The sequence below is a fragment of the Trichosurus vulpecula genome, chromosome 2 (genome assembly GCF_011100635.1).
Source record: "Trichosurus vulpecula isolate mTriVul1 chromosome 2, mTriVul1.pri, whole genome shotgun sequence".
NCBI classification, from domain to species: domain Eukaryota; kingdom Metazoa; phylum Chordata; class Mammalia; order Diprotodontia; family Phalangeridae; genus Trichosurus; species Trichosurus vulpecula.
In genome coordinates, this window is record NC_050574.1 from 63,773,402 (window position 1) to 63,789,403 (window position 16,002).

Sequence of the window (16,002 nt, forward strand, 5' to 3'; positions counted from 1 at the left end):
CAACATTTTAATTTTTTGTGCTTTTCTGTTTTTTTCCCCCTTTCATTTTCACAGAAAAAAACAAAGAGACTAGATGGTGAAAACATTTATATCAGACATAGCAATTTAATGTTGGAGGTTTGTATGAACTTGAAGCTAATTTCAGTTGGTTGCCTGGAACCTTCTGCATTCTTTGTTGGCCTCTTTTTCTTCCTTCTATGCTGCATTTGGTTTTGCATGCTCTTGCATGAGAAAATTTTAGATTTAAAAAATGCTTTTGCATGTTGATAAAACATGAATATTTGCAGCCATCTCTCCTGCCTTTTTAGTTTTCATCTGTCATACTTATCTGAAAAATATATGATTGGGACTACCTCCATTTCCAATGGGGGACTGGTTAGCCATTTACTTATTCTCAAGAAGTTCATATCATGCTCAAAGTCTCCTGAATTTTCCTAAAGATGAGCATAGATCCCAAATAAAAGTTGCATTATTTTCATCTGCTGGCCTGAGACAATATGGAAGAGATAGGGGAATGGTAAGATGGGCAAATTAGAAATGTATTAAAGACGTTTTAATATAGGATCAGAGTTCAGATGAGCTTGCTAAATTCATAACGTCAGAAACCAAAAGAAGCCACAAAAGAAGGAAGACTAAGAACACATTTTATTTAATACTTGACCCCATTTGTTCCTTGTAACAGCTCTATAAGGCAGATTGTGTAAATATCATTACCCCAATTTACCCATGAGAAAACTGAGGTAAAAGGGTTGCATGACTTGCCTAGGCTTCCATAGCTGATTTGAACCCAAGTTTTCTGACTGCCAAGACCAGAGTTCTTTCCATTATACTTACATACTGCCGTCTTTAAAAAAAAAAAAAAGGCAGTAAGGAAAAGCAAATCAGGGCACAATGTAGAGAGTAATATAGGAATGATGAGATAACTCTCTTGTTATTGCCAATCTTGGTCAGACTCCCTCCTAACCTACTATATCCTATCCTAGATTCTATAACTAGGCTTAAATTTGAGAAAAGAACTATATAAAATTGATAAAATGGTCAGCTATTAAGACCCCTGAACAAGACTTAGAGGGCTTCTATTATTCATTCTCTAGAAGGGTACTTTAATTAACTGTCCTCCAGCTTTTGAAGGACTCAGAGGCTAATGGCCAGCTGATCCCCTGAATGCAGAGCAGAAAGAAGTAAGTTTAATTCTAGTATTAAGGGTTTAGCTTAAGTGTAAAGAATTTCCTCACTAAGGTTCCTTGAATGTTGGGGTGTATCGCTGCATCGGTTTCTTCATTCTCCTTCTCTGTAGGAATTTTTAAATTGAATCAATTATAATTTGAGATGATTTTTTAGTGTTTTTCATAAAGCCAAGTAGGAATAGCTCTCAGCTCCTACCTGAAACACCACATACCTGACACGTGATCATTGAGCTTTTAGATCATTAAGATCTCGAGTGATAGAGAATTTTCATTACCTGCTGAGGCAGCCCATCTCATAGTTGGATATCCTTAATTGTTAGTAAGTTTTTCCTTATATTGAGCTGTACTCTGCTTCCTGTAATGTCGTAGTTCTGACTGAAGGAAGAAATTAGATAATCTGTCATGTTCTCTTCCTAACCTAAGATATCATGATCCTGTGATTAAAGAAACTGAGAGATTGTTGCCAACGTGACATTGTGTTGTATGGAACAAGTTAGACACAGTTCTTGCACCTTGGGAGCCTATGATCTAAGACAGTGTTGATCAGAATATTAAACACTTGCAGACAAATGAATAAAACATTTGTCTAAATCATAATTATTTATATCAGGCATGCAAAGGGATAAGTGCAGTTAGCAGGGTGCTGGGAAAGGAAGGAATAGTATGCCTGGTCAAGTGAAATCATCACCTTTCTTCCATTTTAGAAAAGTGTAGGTTGATGAATCAGTCATTCCAAAAGCATATATTAGATACTAGTCTTCATATAGCACAATTCTGTGGTCAAATTAAATTGTAAGCTGTTGGAAGGAATGAGAGTTCTTCCTTAAATCTGCCACTGGCTTAATATATGGCCTCTGTGAATTCACTTAGCCTTGACTGGTTGTTTCTTCATCTGAAATGTGAGAAAGCCACTTGCCTCCAGATAGCAACCATAAATCTCAGATTGTTGAATTACTTTCTTCCCTTTTGCCAGCTCTATGTGTATTTTTAATATCCAGCAGGATAAGCTTCATGCCTGAGATCCTACTGCATTTAATTCTCAGAAACTAAACATTAAGAATTTTAATCCATATTTCTTTATTTTCTCCGTTGTTGATAGTACCCTCCAAAGAGTAATCTAACAGCTAGGTTTAGGGAGGCACCCAGACAAGCAGTCCCTTGCTCCTTCAGTTCTACCAGGTAAAATGGAATGGGAGTCCTGTGGGCCAGTGATGACTCTAAATTTCCTGTGCATTATTTCAAACTTTAGCAGATTCACTAGGTTCAACCCAGCCTATATCTGTATACCTAGGCGTAGGCTAGAATTGGCTCAGGCTCCAGAGGTTGATGATAACAAAATTGCATTTGCCCCTTAGAGTATCATCTGGCAATTTCAAATAAAAATGTATTTCTTAACTAGGCCACCCTTGAGAAGAAGCCTCCTCCCTGCAGAATGTTTCCTCCCATCCCTCCCCCAACAGGAACCTACAGTGCCAATCATATATTTACCTCGTGTTCCATAGAGTGTGTTGTGATTTCCAAGATTGACGGTGTTCCTATGTGTGATGTGCTTTTTTTTTCTCCTAGCATTTCATTAATAGCCATGAGAGGGGATTCCTAAACAAGTGTGTGTGTTTTAAAATAGAAACTACTAACCAACTTTTGAAAACATATCTATTTAATAAAGCTTTTTGGTTTGATTACTGCTGAAATTATGAGATTGGGGATATCTGTAAAATTATCTAACCTTTGGGTTGTTGAGGAAATGTAGCTGATTATACCTTAATGCTTCCTCTAAGGAGAAAGTTTTTCCTCTTCCAGAAGAATATCTTGCAAGTTATCTGTCATCGAGCAAGGTATTATGCCCATTTGCTGCTCTTATTCTGGCATAAACAAGGTCAAGTTCACTTTAAAATTCTTCTGTCTCTTCCACCCTCATCTTCCAAAGCAAGTGCACACAGTAATTATCTTTGAAACGGTTGCCTTCAGAGTTCCTTCATTGTTACCAAATCCCTACCATATTCCTTCTCCTTCTACCCCCAAATTTCCCAGAGGGCTAGTTAACCTCACTAAGAATCCATTTGCTTCAGATCATAGAGTTACATTTAGAAAGAACTCAAGAGATCACTGAGTCTAATGCCTTGTTGTACAGGTGAGAAGATTGAGGCCCAGCAAGGTTCTCTATTGCCCAAGATTATATATAAGTGGTTAAATAGCCAGAATTCAAGCTCAAGTCCTCTGACTCCAAATCTAGTATCTTTTCATTTTGCTGACATCGAAAGCCCATATCATCTCAGGACCCAAACAGTGTCACAAGCTTGGCAGGAGGGACATAGCAATCACCATTCTCAGTCATTAAAGGGCTTCTATAGACAACTCTGGCTTGATGGATTTTTTTTCTCTTGCTGGATTTTGTTTTTTTTTTTTTCTGCTCACCACTTAAATACTTCTGATTTTTAAAAAAGTTGTTCTTTACCTTTATTCTTCACCTTCTTCATACATTTAATTTCCAAGCAGAAATCAGGTCATAAGGTGCTACATTCTTACTAGGCTCCAGCTTGTTCATGCTTTTCCTTAGCTAGTAAATATATCCCTTTTGCTCTTTGCTGAAACAAAAACTCCAACTGTCACTTTTCAATGGTGAAGCCTATATGCATGAGAAATACCCACATTTCATCCCAGCATGCAGGAAGTACTCTGAAGAACAAACCATGGATCTCCTCTCTTGGGTCAGTCTTTGACTGATCATAAAGCAAAAATTCATAATTCAGTCTAATGTAAGTAAATGGGCAAATAGATTCAGTAGCAATTGAGTTTAGTAAGTAAACTATAGATCCAGAATGAAAATTAGGGTTCTTCTATTGATTCCTCTACCTCCATGCTAATTTCCATTTAGTATTGCTTTCAAAAATGTGTGTGAGTATATGTATATATATGCATATATAATACATATATACATATATAATTTTTTTAAGTACAAGCCTCTAAAAAGGCCTTCAAAAAAATTTTATTTTAAATTAATTCCTATTTTCTTGTAAAAAGAGGCTTTTTTCTTGGGAGCCAAATGAAAGTCAGTCCTGAAATATGCTGTAAACTAGGACATGGACTTAACATCCACCTTCTTCTGAGTATACAGCTATGCTGATAAGAAAGAAATTCCTGGAATTTTAGCAGCCATTAAACATCTAGGACCTCCCAAGTATTTTGAACCCAAGCATGGGTCTTCTGGGCTCTTTTCAGAAAAAAGGCAAGAAAGGGAGCATGGAAATTCTTGTCTTCAAGAAGTGGCTCAGGCATTTTCTGGTAAGAACTTCCTTTGGAGAACTGAGTTTATTTTGAGGCCATTTTTCATGCTTCTCAGTTCTTGTACCTGAGTGTATCCCCCCCCCCCCCCATTGCTTAAGTCATACAGTTTTCTTATTTTCAGTTCAGTTTAAATATCTTTTGTATGCAGATCATTGTGTTTTTTGCAATAGCCACACCCTCATCTACAGAAAGTTATTAGATTAAGCTCATTCCCTTGAATTGTACCTGGGAGTGAAGAAAAAATTGGTAGAGAAGGGTAATGAAAATTGGTAGAGAATTCTTCAGTACCATGTCATCAGTAACCCAAAGTAGATGAGCTGTTATGTCCAGCATTAGGTCAGCATCGAAGATTACTGTGATGAACTTTATCAGAGAGAATGGGATTCAACCTGTTTGTAAAGTAAAAATAATTTTTAAAAAAATGGCCAAAGGCATACCTTGCATTACTTTAGCTGCTGTTGATGATCTAGGGGAATAGCTATAAGTCCTGAGGCAGCCCAAGGTTGCCAACCTTCCTGATAAAAATGAATATCACTCTTAGTGGTGGGATCTTGATTCTTTGTCCTAGCAACCTGTAACAATCTCTTCTTTTCTCTTATCATCTCCATCCTGCCTGAGCTTAAACCAGTTCAGTGTCACCTAACCCAGAATGAGGGTGATTGAATTGAGAAACCATCCGCATTAATTGGATTAGGTGATAGAGAGCTGGGTAAATCTTCTCTCCAGTATCAGCACATCATAGGAGAAAGGAGAGATGTAAAATAAATAAAGGAAGGAACTCTTCATGGGAATTTGACAAGTCATAGAATCTTAGCATTGAGGGTACCTCAGAGATAATCCTAGTCTAGTGCTGCCAGATTAATGAATCCTCTTGACAACTCTGATCAAATCAAATTGTTCAAAGATGCCCACTGGTCATGATGCTTATCTGCTTCTAAGAAAAGTGCCTTGTTTTTAAAAAGAAAAGGAAGGAAAACAAGGCAGCTTACCCCAGCGATCTATTTTCAGTTTTAGCGCAACTATGGATTTGGCAACCTATCTCCTGGATGTGGTGTGTTTTCTGCCAGGCCCACTGCCTCTGATGGGCTGCTCTTGGTCTGGTTTTATTCTCAAAGTGCTTATTGTTTTGTTTTTTTGTTCTCTCAACTGTAGGATTTAGACAAGACCCAGGAGGAGATCAGGAAGCACCATGCCAGCATTAGCGAGCTCAAGAAGAGCTTCATGGAGTCTGTCCCAGAGCCTCGGCCCAGTGAGTGGGACAAGCGCCTGTCAACTCACTCCCCCTTCCGGACACTGAACCTCAACGGGCAGATTCCCTCAGGAGAAGGAGTGAGTACTGTGGGATAAGGTGTCAGGACACGTGGAAAAAATGAGACTTTTCCACATTCTCAACTGGAAAGTGTAGATAAAACATTCTTTGCGTCCCATGATATTATTACAGCTTCAAGGTATTTCTGGTGAGCACTTTAAGTTTTTTAGGCCACTCAAATGGATGCTTAAGAAGCAGTGCCAGGACCAATAATTGACGGGACACTGAGAAATCTTTCTACCAGAATACTCTTAGCTGGGGCTTTCTTGGCAAGTGTAATTTAAGGCAGCAAAATGGTTAGATTTAAAATTTCCTAGAGGAAGGGAGAGAAACTCATTAACAATAAACATTTATTAAGTACCTAGTACATACATAGTAAATGTTTGTTGTTAGTGAGTTCATGAGCATTGTACCTTGTACAAAATGTTGATATTAACAGGTTCAGAATTGAAAATGAGTGGGGGAGGGGATATTTTTAGCCATGTTTTACACTTCTGAATAATCTGGTAACTTTGGGGACTAATACCTACAATTTTCTTAATAAACTGAGGCCTTATTCTTCAAAGATTGCTGAATACCAGATCTAAATTGGTGCATTTCATTTTTAGAAAATGCTATCAACAATTTAGAATCTATCTTTGTAGAGATGAATCTTAAATCTTTGTAGTTTTCGTAGTTTTTTGCTGCACTTGGAAGAGTTGAGGGAGATTCTGCAGGGACTGTCCTTAATTCCCTTCCTAATGCCATGGTCTAATTTAGAAATCATACACCCAATTAAATAGCTCCATATGATGAATCTCTCAAAGGTTACCTTGAGCAATGAAAATTACTGACCCAGGGACTCATTTAAAAATCTTTATTCTCTACAAATTTATCATTTATATGTTGAGTCATAATGATGCAAAGGAAAGATTGTAATTCAGCTCACCAAACATTTAACATTTTCAAAATCATGTCTTTCTCACCCCAGAAGATCGTAATAATCCTAATTAAGAGTGGTGATTTAGCCATTTACAGACTAGTTTTTAAAAATTATCAGATTATAAGAGCAATGGTCTAAATGTAACAGTATCTAAAACTGAAAAAAAAAAACGTTAGCCTGCAAAAGCTATTTCTGGTCTAAAGCTATGTCTTGACAAAGCTATATGGTAAAGTTAGGCAAACAGTCCTCTAAAACAAGTTGGATTAGACAATCTCTGTGGGCCCCAACAAGTCTAACATTCTGTAACTGTTTAAATATCTTCACAGAGTAGGGTGAAAAGCCTGTGTACAGAGCTCCCAGCAATGGCAGGCCACTGCTGCCAGCCACACGTATTCTTCTCATCCACCCATTACAACCCCCTTCCTCTTTCTCCTAGGAATCCTTAGCCACATGCATCTCTCCCTCCCCTGCCCCACCTTCAACCTCCTTTGCTGGAAAGATAGCCAGCATTTCTATGGATTAGTCCAACCCTTGTTCAAATTTGTTATATCCACACAAAGCTTTGGGAAGCTAACTTCCATAAGGGTTGTTGCAGTTACTCCCTGTCCAAACATTAGAAAGTACCTATTTATCAGCCCTCCACCTCTGTTCCTCTCCTCCCAAAATCTGGTAGTAAACTAGAACTTTATTTTCTGAGTGTTAAATATGTGTTGGGCCCCATTTCCAGAAGTATGACACATTTTAGTCCCCTCTGGAGATTGTCTCAGAGCTATTTTGGGGGAGCATTAAGAAATGTTTTTTTAGCTAGGTTGACAGACCCATAGGGGCCCTTGAGCATTTGGTGGTATATATACTGAAGGTACAAGGTGAATAAACAAAGAGAATAGAGCAAAACCCAGCGTTAAGGGTAGGCGGCCCTCAAAGCCTAGTAGGGAACTCTTCTTCTTACTGTTACCTTTTTATAAATGCAAAGAAACTCAACTCTGCATGGCCGGTGAGGCTATGTTTTGCAGTGTATTGAGCCCCATATGTTATAGAGAAGGCTCAGAGCCCCAGTGAGGAGCCACACTTGGAGGTTTGGGGGTATAGGAGTGGGGGTGGTGGTGTTTTCAAACTTTGTCCTGTGTGCACCGGAGCATTAGTGCAGCCTTAGTTTAAATCCCATGGTCTTTTTGACATTAAATTATTTCCTCCTTTTCCTTTAACTCTTGGGATGATGGTTCCGTGTTCTGAGGAATCTTCTTCCCCTCTTTTGGTGCATTGCAAGGCGACTGACTTTTCCGTGCTTTGTGTATGCCCAGGTGAAGAAAGCCTCTGTCCTTCCTTCGGAGAGAAAGGTTGGTGGGCCTGAGGTAAAGCTGCTCTTAGAACTCATGCTGCTGAAACAGGATTTGCTCTTGTCATGGCACTAAACAGAGAATCCCCTGCCCCAGACCACGCAGCAGCTGCTGAGTAATATTTTTCTTTGGGCTCCACCAGCAGACTCCCATCCTTCAGCCTCCCGGCGTAACTCCTGACCACCTGCTCAAAGAGCAGCTTTGACAGCTTTTGGTTTGCTCATCTGTGCATGGCTAGTTGGAAAGCTGCATGAGGATGTTACTGTGTATTTGGAGGGAAGAAACCCAATTTAATTGTACCCTATTCTTTTTATGTTGTCTTTCTCTCCCTTTCGGTTTCCTTTTCTTTTAAAATTCACATTAATTTTGCATCCTTTCTTTCCTTTTCTTTTTTCTTCCCATTTTTGCTGATCAGTACCCCAGCTACTTTCTCCCTGATACACATCACTTAGGGGTGTGCAAAGAATCAGTGTCAAACTTCCAAAGCGACCAGAGGAGGCTGGCTCAACTAAAAGAACTTAGGGCCAAATTTTTTCTCTCCTAGATAACACCTGGCTCATACCCAGATGGCAGTGCACAGAGAGGGAAAAAGAGAGTTCTCAGCTGCCTACCAGTTTCCCTTGAAACATCTACACAATGTAGCACATAGCCCTTCACATTGTTAGTATTTGATTTGTAAAGTCATGTCTCCAAAGACAGTTCTTCAAATGAAAAGACATATGTGAAAAGAGAAAAGCTAATGGCAAAGAGCTTCCGATATGAAAAGTAGTTTTCATATGTCTCTCTATGTGTTTGTGTGTGAGTATGTGTGTGAGATCTGCAGTGGCCTGAATGATGTTTGTGTACTGTCCATAGTCATATTTGGGGCCATGAGATAAAGTTTTATATTTTTTTTTGTTTTGCAGAACCTTCAAAATTTATAAGATTAAGATGTTTGCTTCTTGGAGCAAAAGTAATTACTGTAGTGAATGAAGTTACAGTTTTTTAGGCTTGATCTGTGTGTTCTTGGGAAGATACCAAGATAACTTTTTCTATTCTGTTGTTTCTATTTATGACACAACTTCTGATGGTGAGAAAATGCTTCATTGCTGGTTTTGCTTACTCTGTGTAAAGAGGAATCAGCACTGCCCACATGACAGAAATGACCCAAACTCTTGGGTGGATTTTCTGAAGAGGACTGCTCTGAAGCTCACACAGAGCACTCATGAATGATCCTTGAGCACTGCCCTTGTGAGTTGTTTCATTAGGGTCAATTCCTGGATTGGCAGAGAGGTTCCAAAATATCTGCCTGAGTTAATACTTTGCACATCCCCAAGTACCATTTTTTGAGCATTTTCCATCTGTCATTGTGTTCATCTTTCTCTGTCTTTCTTGATCTTCTACCACGAAAGCAGACACAGGAACGTGCTCTGTTAGTACAGGATGAAGACAAAATAAAAAGGCAAAAGAGATCCACTGAGAGAGCCTTGCCCCAGCAAGAAAATGAAGAAACTCTTCCCAAGGTTTCCATTCCAATCCCTGAGGAACACAAGTCCCTCAAAAAGTGCTACCTGTACTCTAGTATTTTTCCATCTCCTCGTATTCCTTTCATGATGTCTTTTCTCGTGGTTCTTGCATTAGCTGTTTGGTGGTTGGTCTTTCTGTGACCTGAAAATAGGGTGCTCACCTGAAACTTCAAGACCACCTTGAACTATTGTCCTTGGCTTCTGTCTACTGCATTTTCTCCTGTATAATGTTCTCCTTTCTCAGGAGCTCAGTCATAAGGGTTCTTGCCACTGTTCTTCTGTTTATAAAATGTGTTCCTCTTTGTGCAGTACATGTCTTGGGGTACAAAGGAGTGGCAATGGATTGCCAGGCCAGCTTTTCTGCACTGAAGTTAAACAAGCCTTTGCAATCCATAGACAAATCAGATTAAAAGTGTTGGCAGGTCAGTACTTTTTCCAAGAGCTCTGACTCTTAAGCCTGCATGTTCTTCCTGATTACTGTAGCTGTGTTGTCCCCCCTCTAAGATTGCACACAAAGCAAAGTGAGTACTCTATGGGATTCTCCCTTGTTCTTCAGCAGTTATTCATGGGACATGAGCTCCGTGGTTTAAGAAAAAAAAAATCTGACTTTCTGTTTATTCAGAAGCCTTAAGAATATACATAATAAACAATGAAGTCTGATCCATAACCACTCCTTTTCTGGGGGAAGTCAAACAAACCAGTATACAAAGCCTTTTTGTAAAATATAAAAATAAAAAGGCTTTTGACATTTGTGGCCTTCTTTTGAATATTTCAGAGATGGTCAGGGACAGATTGCTGCTGCTGCCTAGCATAGCGAAGAGAGCTGAACTGTCTCTTAATAAACAAGGGGTTAATGGTTTAAAAAAAGGGGGAAAAAACCAACCAACTGCCACTGCCCTTTAAAGTCTAGCCAGGGCTATATTTTCCAGAGTCCTCTTCTATCCTCCAGCAAACAGTATGGTACTGAAATCCACATTTACTGTGAGACCCTGCCCTAGTTAAGTTCTGTTTGTAAATGTTATTGAGGGTGTTTTACTTCTCAGAATGAATATATTGTTGAACTCTTTATGACTTAAGAAATAATGATGTTGCTAGATGCAATACTTACCCATGACAAGAAGCTTAAAATCTGTATTTATGGGTTTAATTTTCTTGATGCAGTTCAAATGTGTTCTTGAAAATTTGTGTTTAAATCCACCAAATGTTTTTAATAATGGTAATACAAGTGGAAGTATTATTGTGATGAGCTTTTGTCTTGTGCTTGCATGTTGATTTGTGGGCTTCTTTGAATGTAAATATGAGTGCAATCTATGTTCAGACCGTAATTCTGGTGCTTCACCAGTTATTTTGACTTTAAAACTAACTCAACTTTGCATGCTGCTTGCTTTGGGGGGGCACCAAATGTACCTACCTGGATGAATTGGCTAAAGTAGTTTCAAACATTGGTTTTCAAATTTGAGTTCATATGTATAGTCATGCATAGGGATTTCTATACTTAAAGAGGCTTTTTTTTTTGGCTTTTGAGACACTTGCTGCTTAAAACAAACAAAAAAAGTAAGTTGGAACCCAGAATCTTCTTCCTGCTAGTGTCCATCTGCATTATGTTGTTTCTTGACGTGTGTAGAAATGATTCTGGATTATTTCCTGAAAACTGCCACTCTTTCAATTTAGGCATTCCCATTAAACTTGCAGAGAGAAGAGAGAGCTTGAGTGGTAGAAGCTGGTGTCAGAGAATAGACCTGTGTATGTCACATCTTAAATGTGTGTGTGTGTGTGTGTGTGTGTGTGTGTGTGTAAGTAAAGGGGAAGTAACAGAAAAAATCTGTTTGGCCCAAAATATCAAATTACACTTCCTTAATTAAGGGTGATTATCTTAAGTCTTTCAGTCCTGGTCTTTTCCATTATTTATGAGGGTGTACAAGACATGATCATAGCCAAATGGGACAAGAAATTATTTCACTGGTGGAAAGTATCTTTTTTTAAGAAAATAAAGAGAAAATAGTTATAGAAATTTCTTTTATTTTTATAACCGTCTAAGATCAGATTGTCAGTTTCTCTTTTTGAACATTGCTTCCTATTATTGAAGTTTGCGTGAAGCATGTCTCACTTTGTGTTGGGATTCTCATCAAAAGTCAAATCTCTAAACTGGCAATACCTTATATGCTTCTCAAAACTGAGCAGACCGGTGATCACTACTTTCATCACAGGTGCCTGTTGGCCAGATGAGAGTTTCCGTTTCCTAATCATAGGCCATGGTCATGGCCTGCAGAAGTAAATTTCACCACCAAACAGCCACTGTTCAGGATAGTACAGTAATCCTAAAAAAGTATCCTAATGGATTCATTAGGGTTGTGAGGGGGGTGAAACATTGGACATACTGATTTTGGATTTCTAATAGCTGTACTTAAAAGATTATGTATAGGTTCGTATATTTCATAGCTGAAACTAGCCTTTTTTCTCTTATTTTTTCTGTATTAGAAGGAGAGTCCCCAGTCATTGCTTCTGGACTCTACTCTGAAATAACTTCTTAGTGAAAGTGTCTCCATTTGAAAGATTTAGTTTTAAATATTGATGTATGATTTGGTTGACAAGTGAAAGGGCAGGGAGAGCTAGATGTTTAAGCACAGAACAAAGAAGTGGAGGATTTGGGTTTTGTCTCTCTGTTGCCTCTTATATCCCAATTGACTGTGGGAAGATTATCCAACTTGGTGTCTTGATTTACACATAACAATTTGGGGACAAACCAGACTCCCTGGTACTAAGTCTATATATACTTAGCCTGGAGCCACAAAGCTATCTAAAGCATTGTTCTATCATTGATGTTTCTACCATCTTTTCAAGCTAAAAGGAAGATGGATGTTCAGAAGATCTCACCAACTTATGGGAATATTTTTAAACTTGTGCAAGTATGCTTCAAAAAAAAACCCAAACTGCAGTTGCCCAAGAGTCTAGATTTGAAGTCATCCAAAAGGAAATGGCGATGCACATGCTGAGTTTATAAGCGACATTAAACACAAGAAGTCACATATAAGGTGTCAAAGAAATAATATGATCCTAGAAGGGGATGGGCACACCAGGCAGTGGGAGTGAAGAGTAGTTGATGAATAGCCTGAGGGCTACAGGGGTCAAATCAATAAGCACTCATTGAATACTTGCAAAGTGCCAGACATGGCTAGAAGATGGAGACAGAGGTTTTGAACCTATTGGTTCAGATTGGTTCAAACCTATTGGAGGGTGCAGGAGAACATAGGGACACACCTTTGGAGAAGTGCTCACGTTGGTAGAGGTGTGATCTCAACTAAAGATTGAAATATTTGCACGTGGCAATTGAGTGACAACAGAGTTTATTTTCTTCTAATATTTGAAGCTGCCAAAATTAAATGCATTGTTTATTTTTTTGATTTGTTTCCAAACAAATCACAGTCTATAATTCAACTTACCCAATTAATAGCTTATACACCCTTAGTTCCTATTCATCATTTCTGCTTTTGGACCATTTCATTTCTCACAAACACTCCCACCAAAATATGAGGAAGAAGAATTTAATAAGATGAGTTCACATCATGAGACGTCTTGGTCCATCTCAAAAAAAAATCAAAATTACAATTGACTCAAAGGGCAATGAAAAGATGTGCAGTACATGAGCTGTAACATGTTACCAACAGTGACTTGCTGGTAAAATGTGATGTAGAAGATGTCATGGAGGACAGTGATGACTAGAAAAGGTCTGCCTTGTAGCAAGAGTCATGCTAAGAGATAGTCCTACATGTTGTACCAGTATCCACAAAATAGGAAAAGGTCAAAGGGCAGTCTTTAGGTGTGGATTTTTTTTTGGTAAAAGATTTGTAGAATTTAAGTAAGTATCACATTGGAGATAGATCATGGATCTACGGATCCAAAGACACAGAGAGGATCTGACCTGCCTTGGCGAAGCACATAAGTAGCTCAATTTAAATTCATTAATTTTGCTTCTTATTTCCATGTCTAGTAGAAGGTGTGGTGGGAAGGGAGATGAACACTATTCACTAAGATGAGACCTGATGGTTAGCTGTAGATTTTAAATTCTTTGAGATGTTGTTGTCCTCCTTTTTCCTTAACTAACTGAAGGTTCCTTGTCTCCAACTTTCCTAAGTCACCTGCATGGTACTTCCTCTTTCCTATAGATCAGCCTTTAGATGTTTGTTTAATTCTTAAGTATTTCAAAAGACCTCTTGATTTCTTTGACATATACACTCTCTCTATGGACCATAAGCCACCTTCTGTTGCTATGGCCCAAAAACTCAGTGCCTGCTGGGCAGGGCTACAAGGCTCATCAGCCTTATAGTGATGAATCTCCCTCCCCATAGCTAGCTAGACTGGTTTTAAACAATAGAAACAGCCACTTGACCTATGCTGAAAACCTTTCCAGCTTAGTAAGATTTTATAGAGCTTGAATTCTGCGGGTGTAACCCTTGAGAACCCAGGGTCACTTCTATGCCATAAGGAGGCATAATTAAGTACTCAAGGATCTGTAATTCACCCATGTGGGTGCTCTCACCATCAATGCCTTCTATGACTTAGTCTCATGAGTTGCTGCGGGTGAAAGAAGTCATCACCTAGAAGCCAACATTCTAGTGATGAACCTTTCCAAACTTGACTAAGCTGTTATTTGGACAATAGTCATGGAATGCTGCCTGATTTATACTTTGAAACCTTTCCAGTTTGGTGTAGTACCTGCCAGAACTAGACAGAAGATGGCTTCTGGTGCTCTGTTGGTATAGAATCAGAGAGCCCAGGGTGACCTCATAGGAGAGCTCAAAGTCACATGGTGGACTTGAGCTAATTGCTGGCATTCATGGAGCACTTGAAGATTTGCAAGGTGTTTTACAAAGGTTTTCCCCTTTGATCCTCACAAGAACATTGTGAGGTAGGTGCTATTATTATCTTCATTTTCAGATGAGGAAACCAAGGCTGACACATGAAGTGACTTGAACACAGAGCTAGTCAGTGTCTTCAGGGAAGATTTAATTCAGCTCTTCCGGACACCAAACCTAACATTTCTCTACACTACATCATCTAGCTACCCAGTGATGGTCACTTAATAAGAGAAAGTGGGCAAGGAAAAAAACAAACAGAAGGAACTGAGCCTCTGTACTTGGATTTTTGTTTGCCCAGAGTATTGGTCAAAATAAGGATGGCATATTAGAACTTTGCGAAGTTTGCTTCCTCTGTCTTCCTTATATATTAAAGTGATAAAACCCCAGACTTCTATATGGCATTGTGAAGAACTGACTATAATCGTGCATTACATTCTTTCTGTTTCATACAGCAATTTTTTCCTCCCATCATACTCACAGTTGCTCTTAACTTTGATGCTTAAAACTGGGAACCTTTTTATTCTAGTCTCTTTAGGACACAATTGACAATTGATAAAAATCATAGAAGTTTTCATTATGGTGAATATGGGACCTGTTTACTAAATCCTACAGTAGAAAACATGGAGGACCCTAAAACTTGACAGAGAGAATTTGAGTATAAATTAAAGGAAACATTTTCTTCACAGTGGTAAGGGTTAAGTAGCATTAAGTCACTTTGGAAAGGGCTTAGATAAATTTATGGATAACATTCATAATCTAGTATTAAAGAAAATGGATGCCTTCTGGCTTTCATAGGGTTCAAGAGCTGCTATGGGCCTTAAGGCATGTGGCCCCACTTTCAGCTCCCTTATTTTATAGACAAGGTAGCTGAGGTCCCAAGAGGTAAAATTACTTGCCCAAAATTATACAGGTGGTAAAAGACTGAGCTAGAAGTAGAACTGGATCTTGTGTCTCCAAACCCTCTTTTCTCTGGCTGGCTGGACCATTGAAGCTGGTGACAGAAAGGACAGCCATGTCTTTCCAAATATCCCTTGATGCCTTTGTCAGAGATCTAGATAGATAATGGGCCTGATGACCGTGTGTGGCAAGACTTATGTTCAAAAGTTGTTTGTTTGTTTTTTTAATTTAAACAAGGCATTGAGTCTTATTCCTTCTTTTCTGCAACTAGTCAAAGATATAATTATGTGCCTCCCAATTCTTTCTTCCATTGACCCCAAAGCATAAGCAGCAGCCCACATATGAATTAGAAAATCTTAACTCAGGAAAGCTCTGAATATGATTAGCTCCTGGAAAGACTGTGGAAAGAGAGAGGACTACATACTGCTCCTAAACACCAATTTTGTTCATCTTTATTGAGTACTTACTGTATCAAGAAATAGGCTATGTGCTGTGGGAGACACAAAGCTTTATTAAATGTGGCTCTTGTCCTTAAGTAGCTTACGGTCTATAGTGTCTGGTGCTAGCTCTGATTCCTTTTCTGCATGCTTATCTTCCCTTTTTTCCCCCCTTCTCTTTCAGTTTTCATTTCCTACCTCATTCTTTCTAGCTCAGCCTCCTGGTTTCTTTTTCCCTGCTCATCTAGCCACATTTCCTTACCCACT

The 16,002-nt window shown here is 38.8% G+C and overlaps 1 protein-coding gene across 9 annotated transcripts in view; it reads left to right on the forward strand.

Annotated features, from left to right (window-relative positions):
• Positions 1 to 16,002, forward strand: part of EPB41 (erythrocyte membrane protein band 4.1) — a 193,975-nt gene that overhangs the window by 145,729 nt on the left and 32,244 nt on the right. For 5 of the 9 annotated variants that reach the window (XM_036745672.1, XM_036745669.1, XM_036745673.1 and 2 more), the window contains 2 exons: positions 55 to 117; positions 5,625 to 5,801. In XM_036745672.1, the coding sequence (XP_036601567.1) occupies positions 55 to 117; positions 5,625 to 5,801 (240 nt within the window). Of the gene's footprint in view, positions 1 to 54; positions 118 to 5,624; positions 5,802 to 8,004; positions 8,056 to 16,002 lie in introns of all 9 variants that reach the window. The other 4 variants (XM_036745676.1, XM_036745671.1, XM_036745677.1 and 1 more) reach the window with 3 other exon arrangements.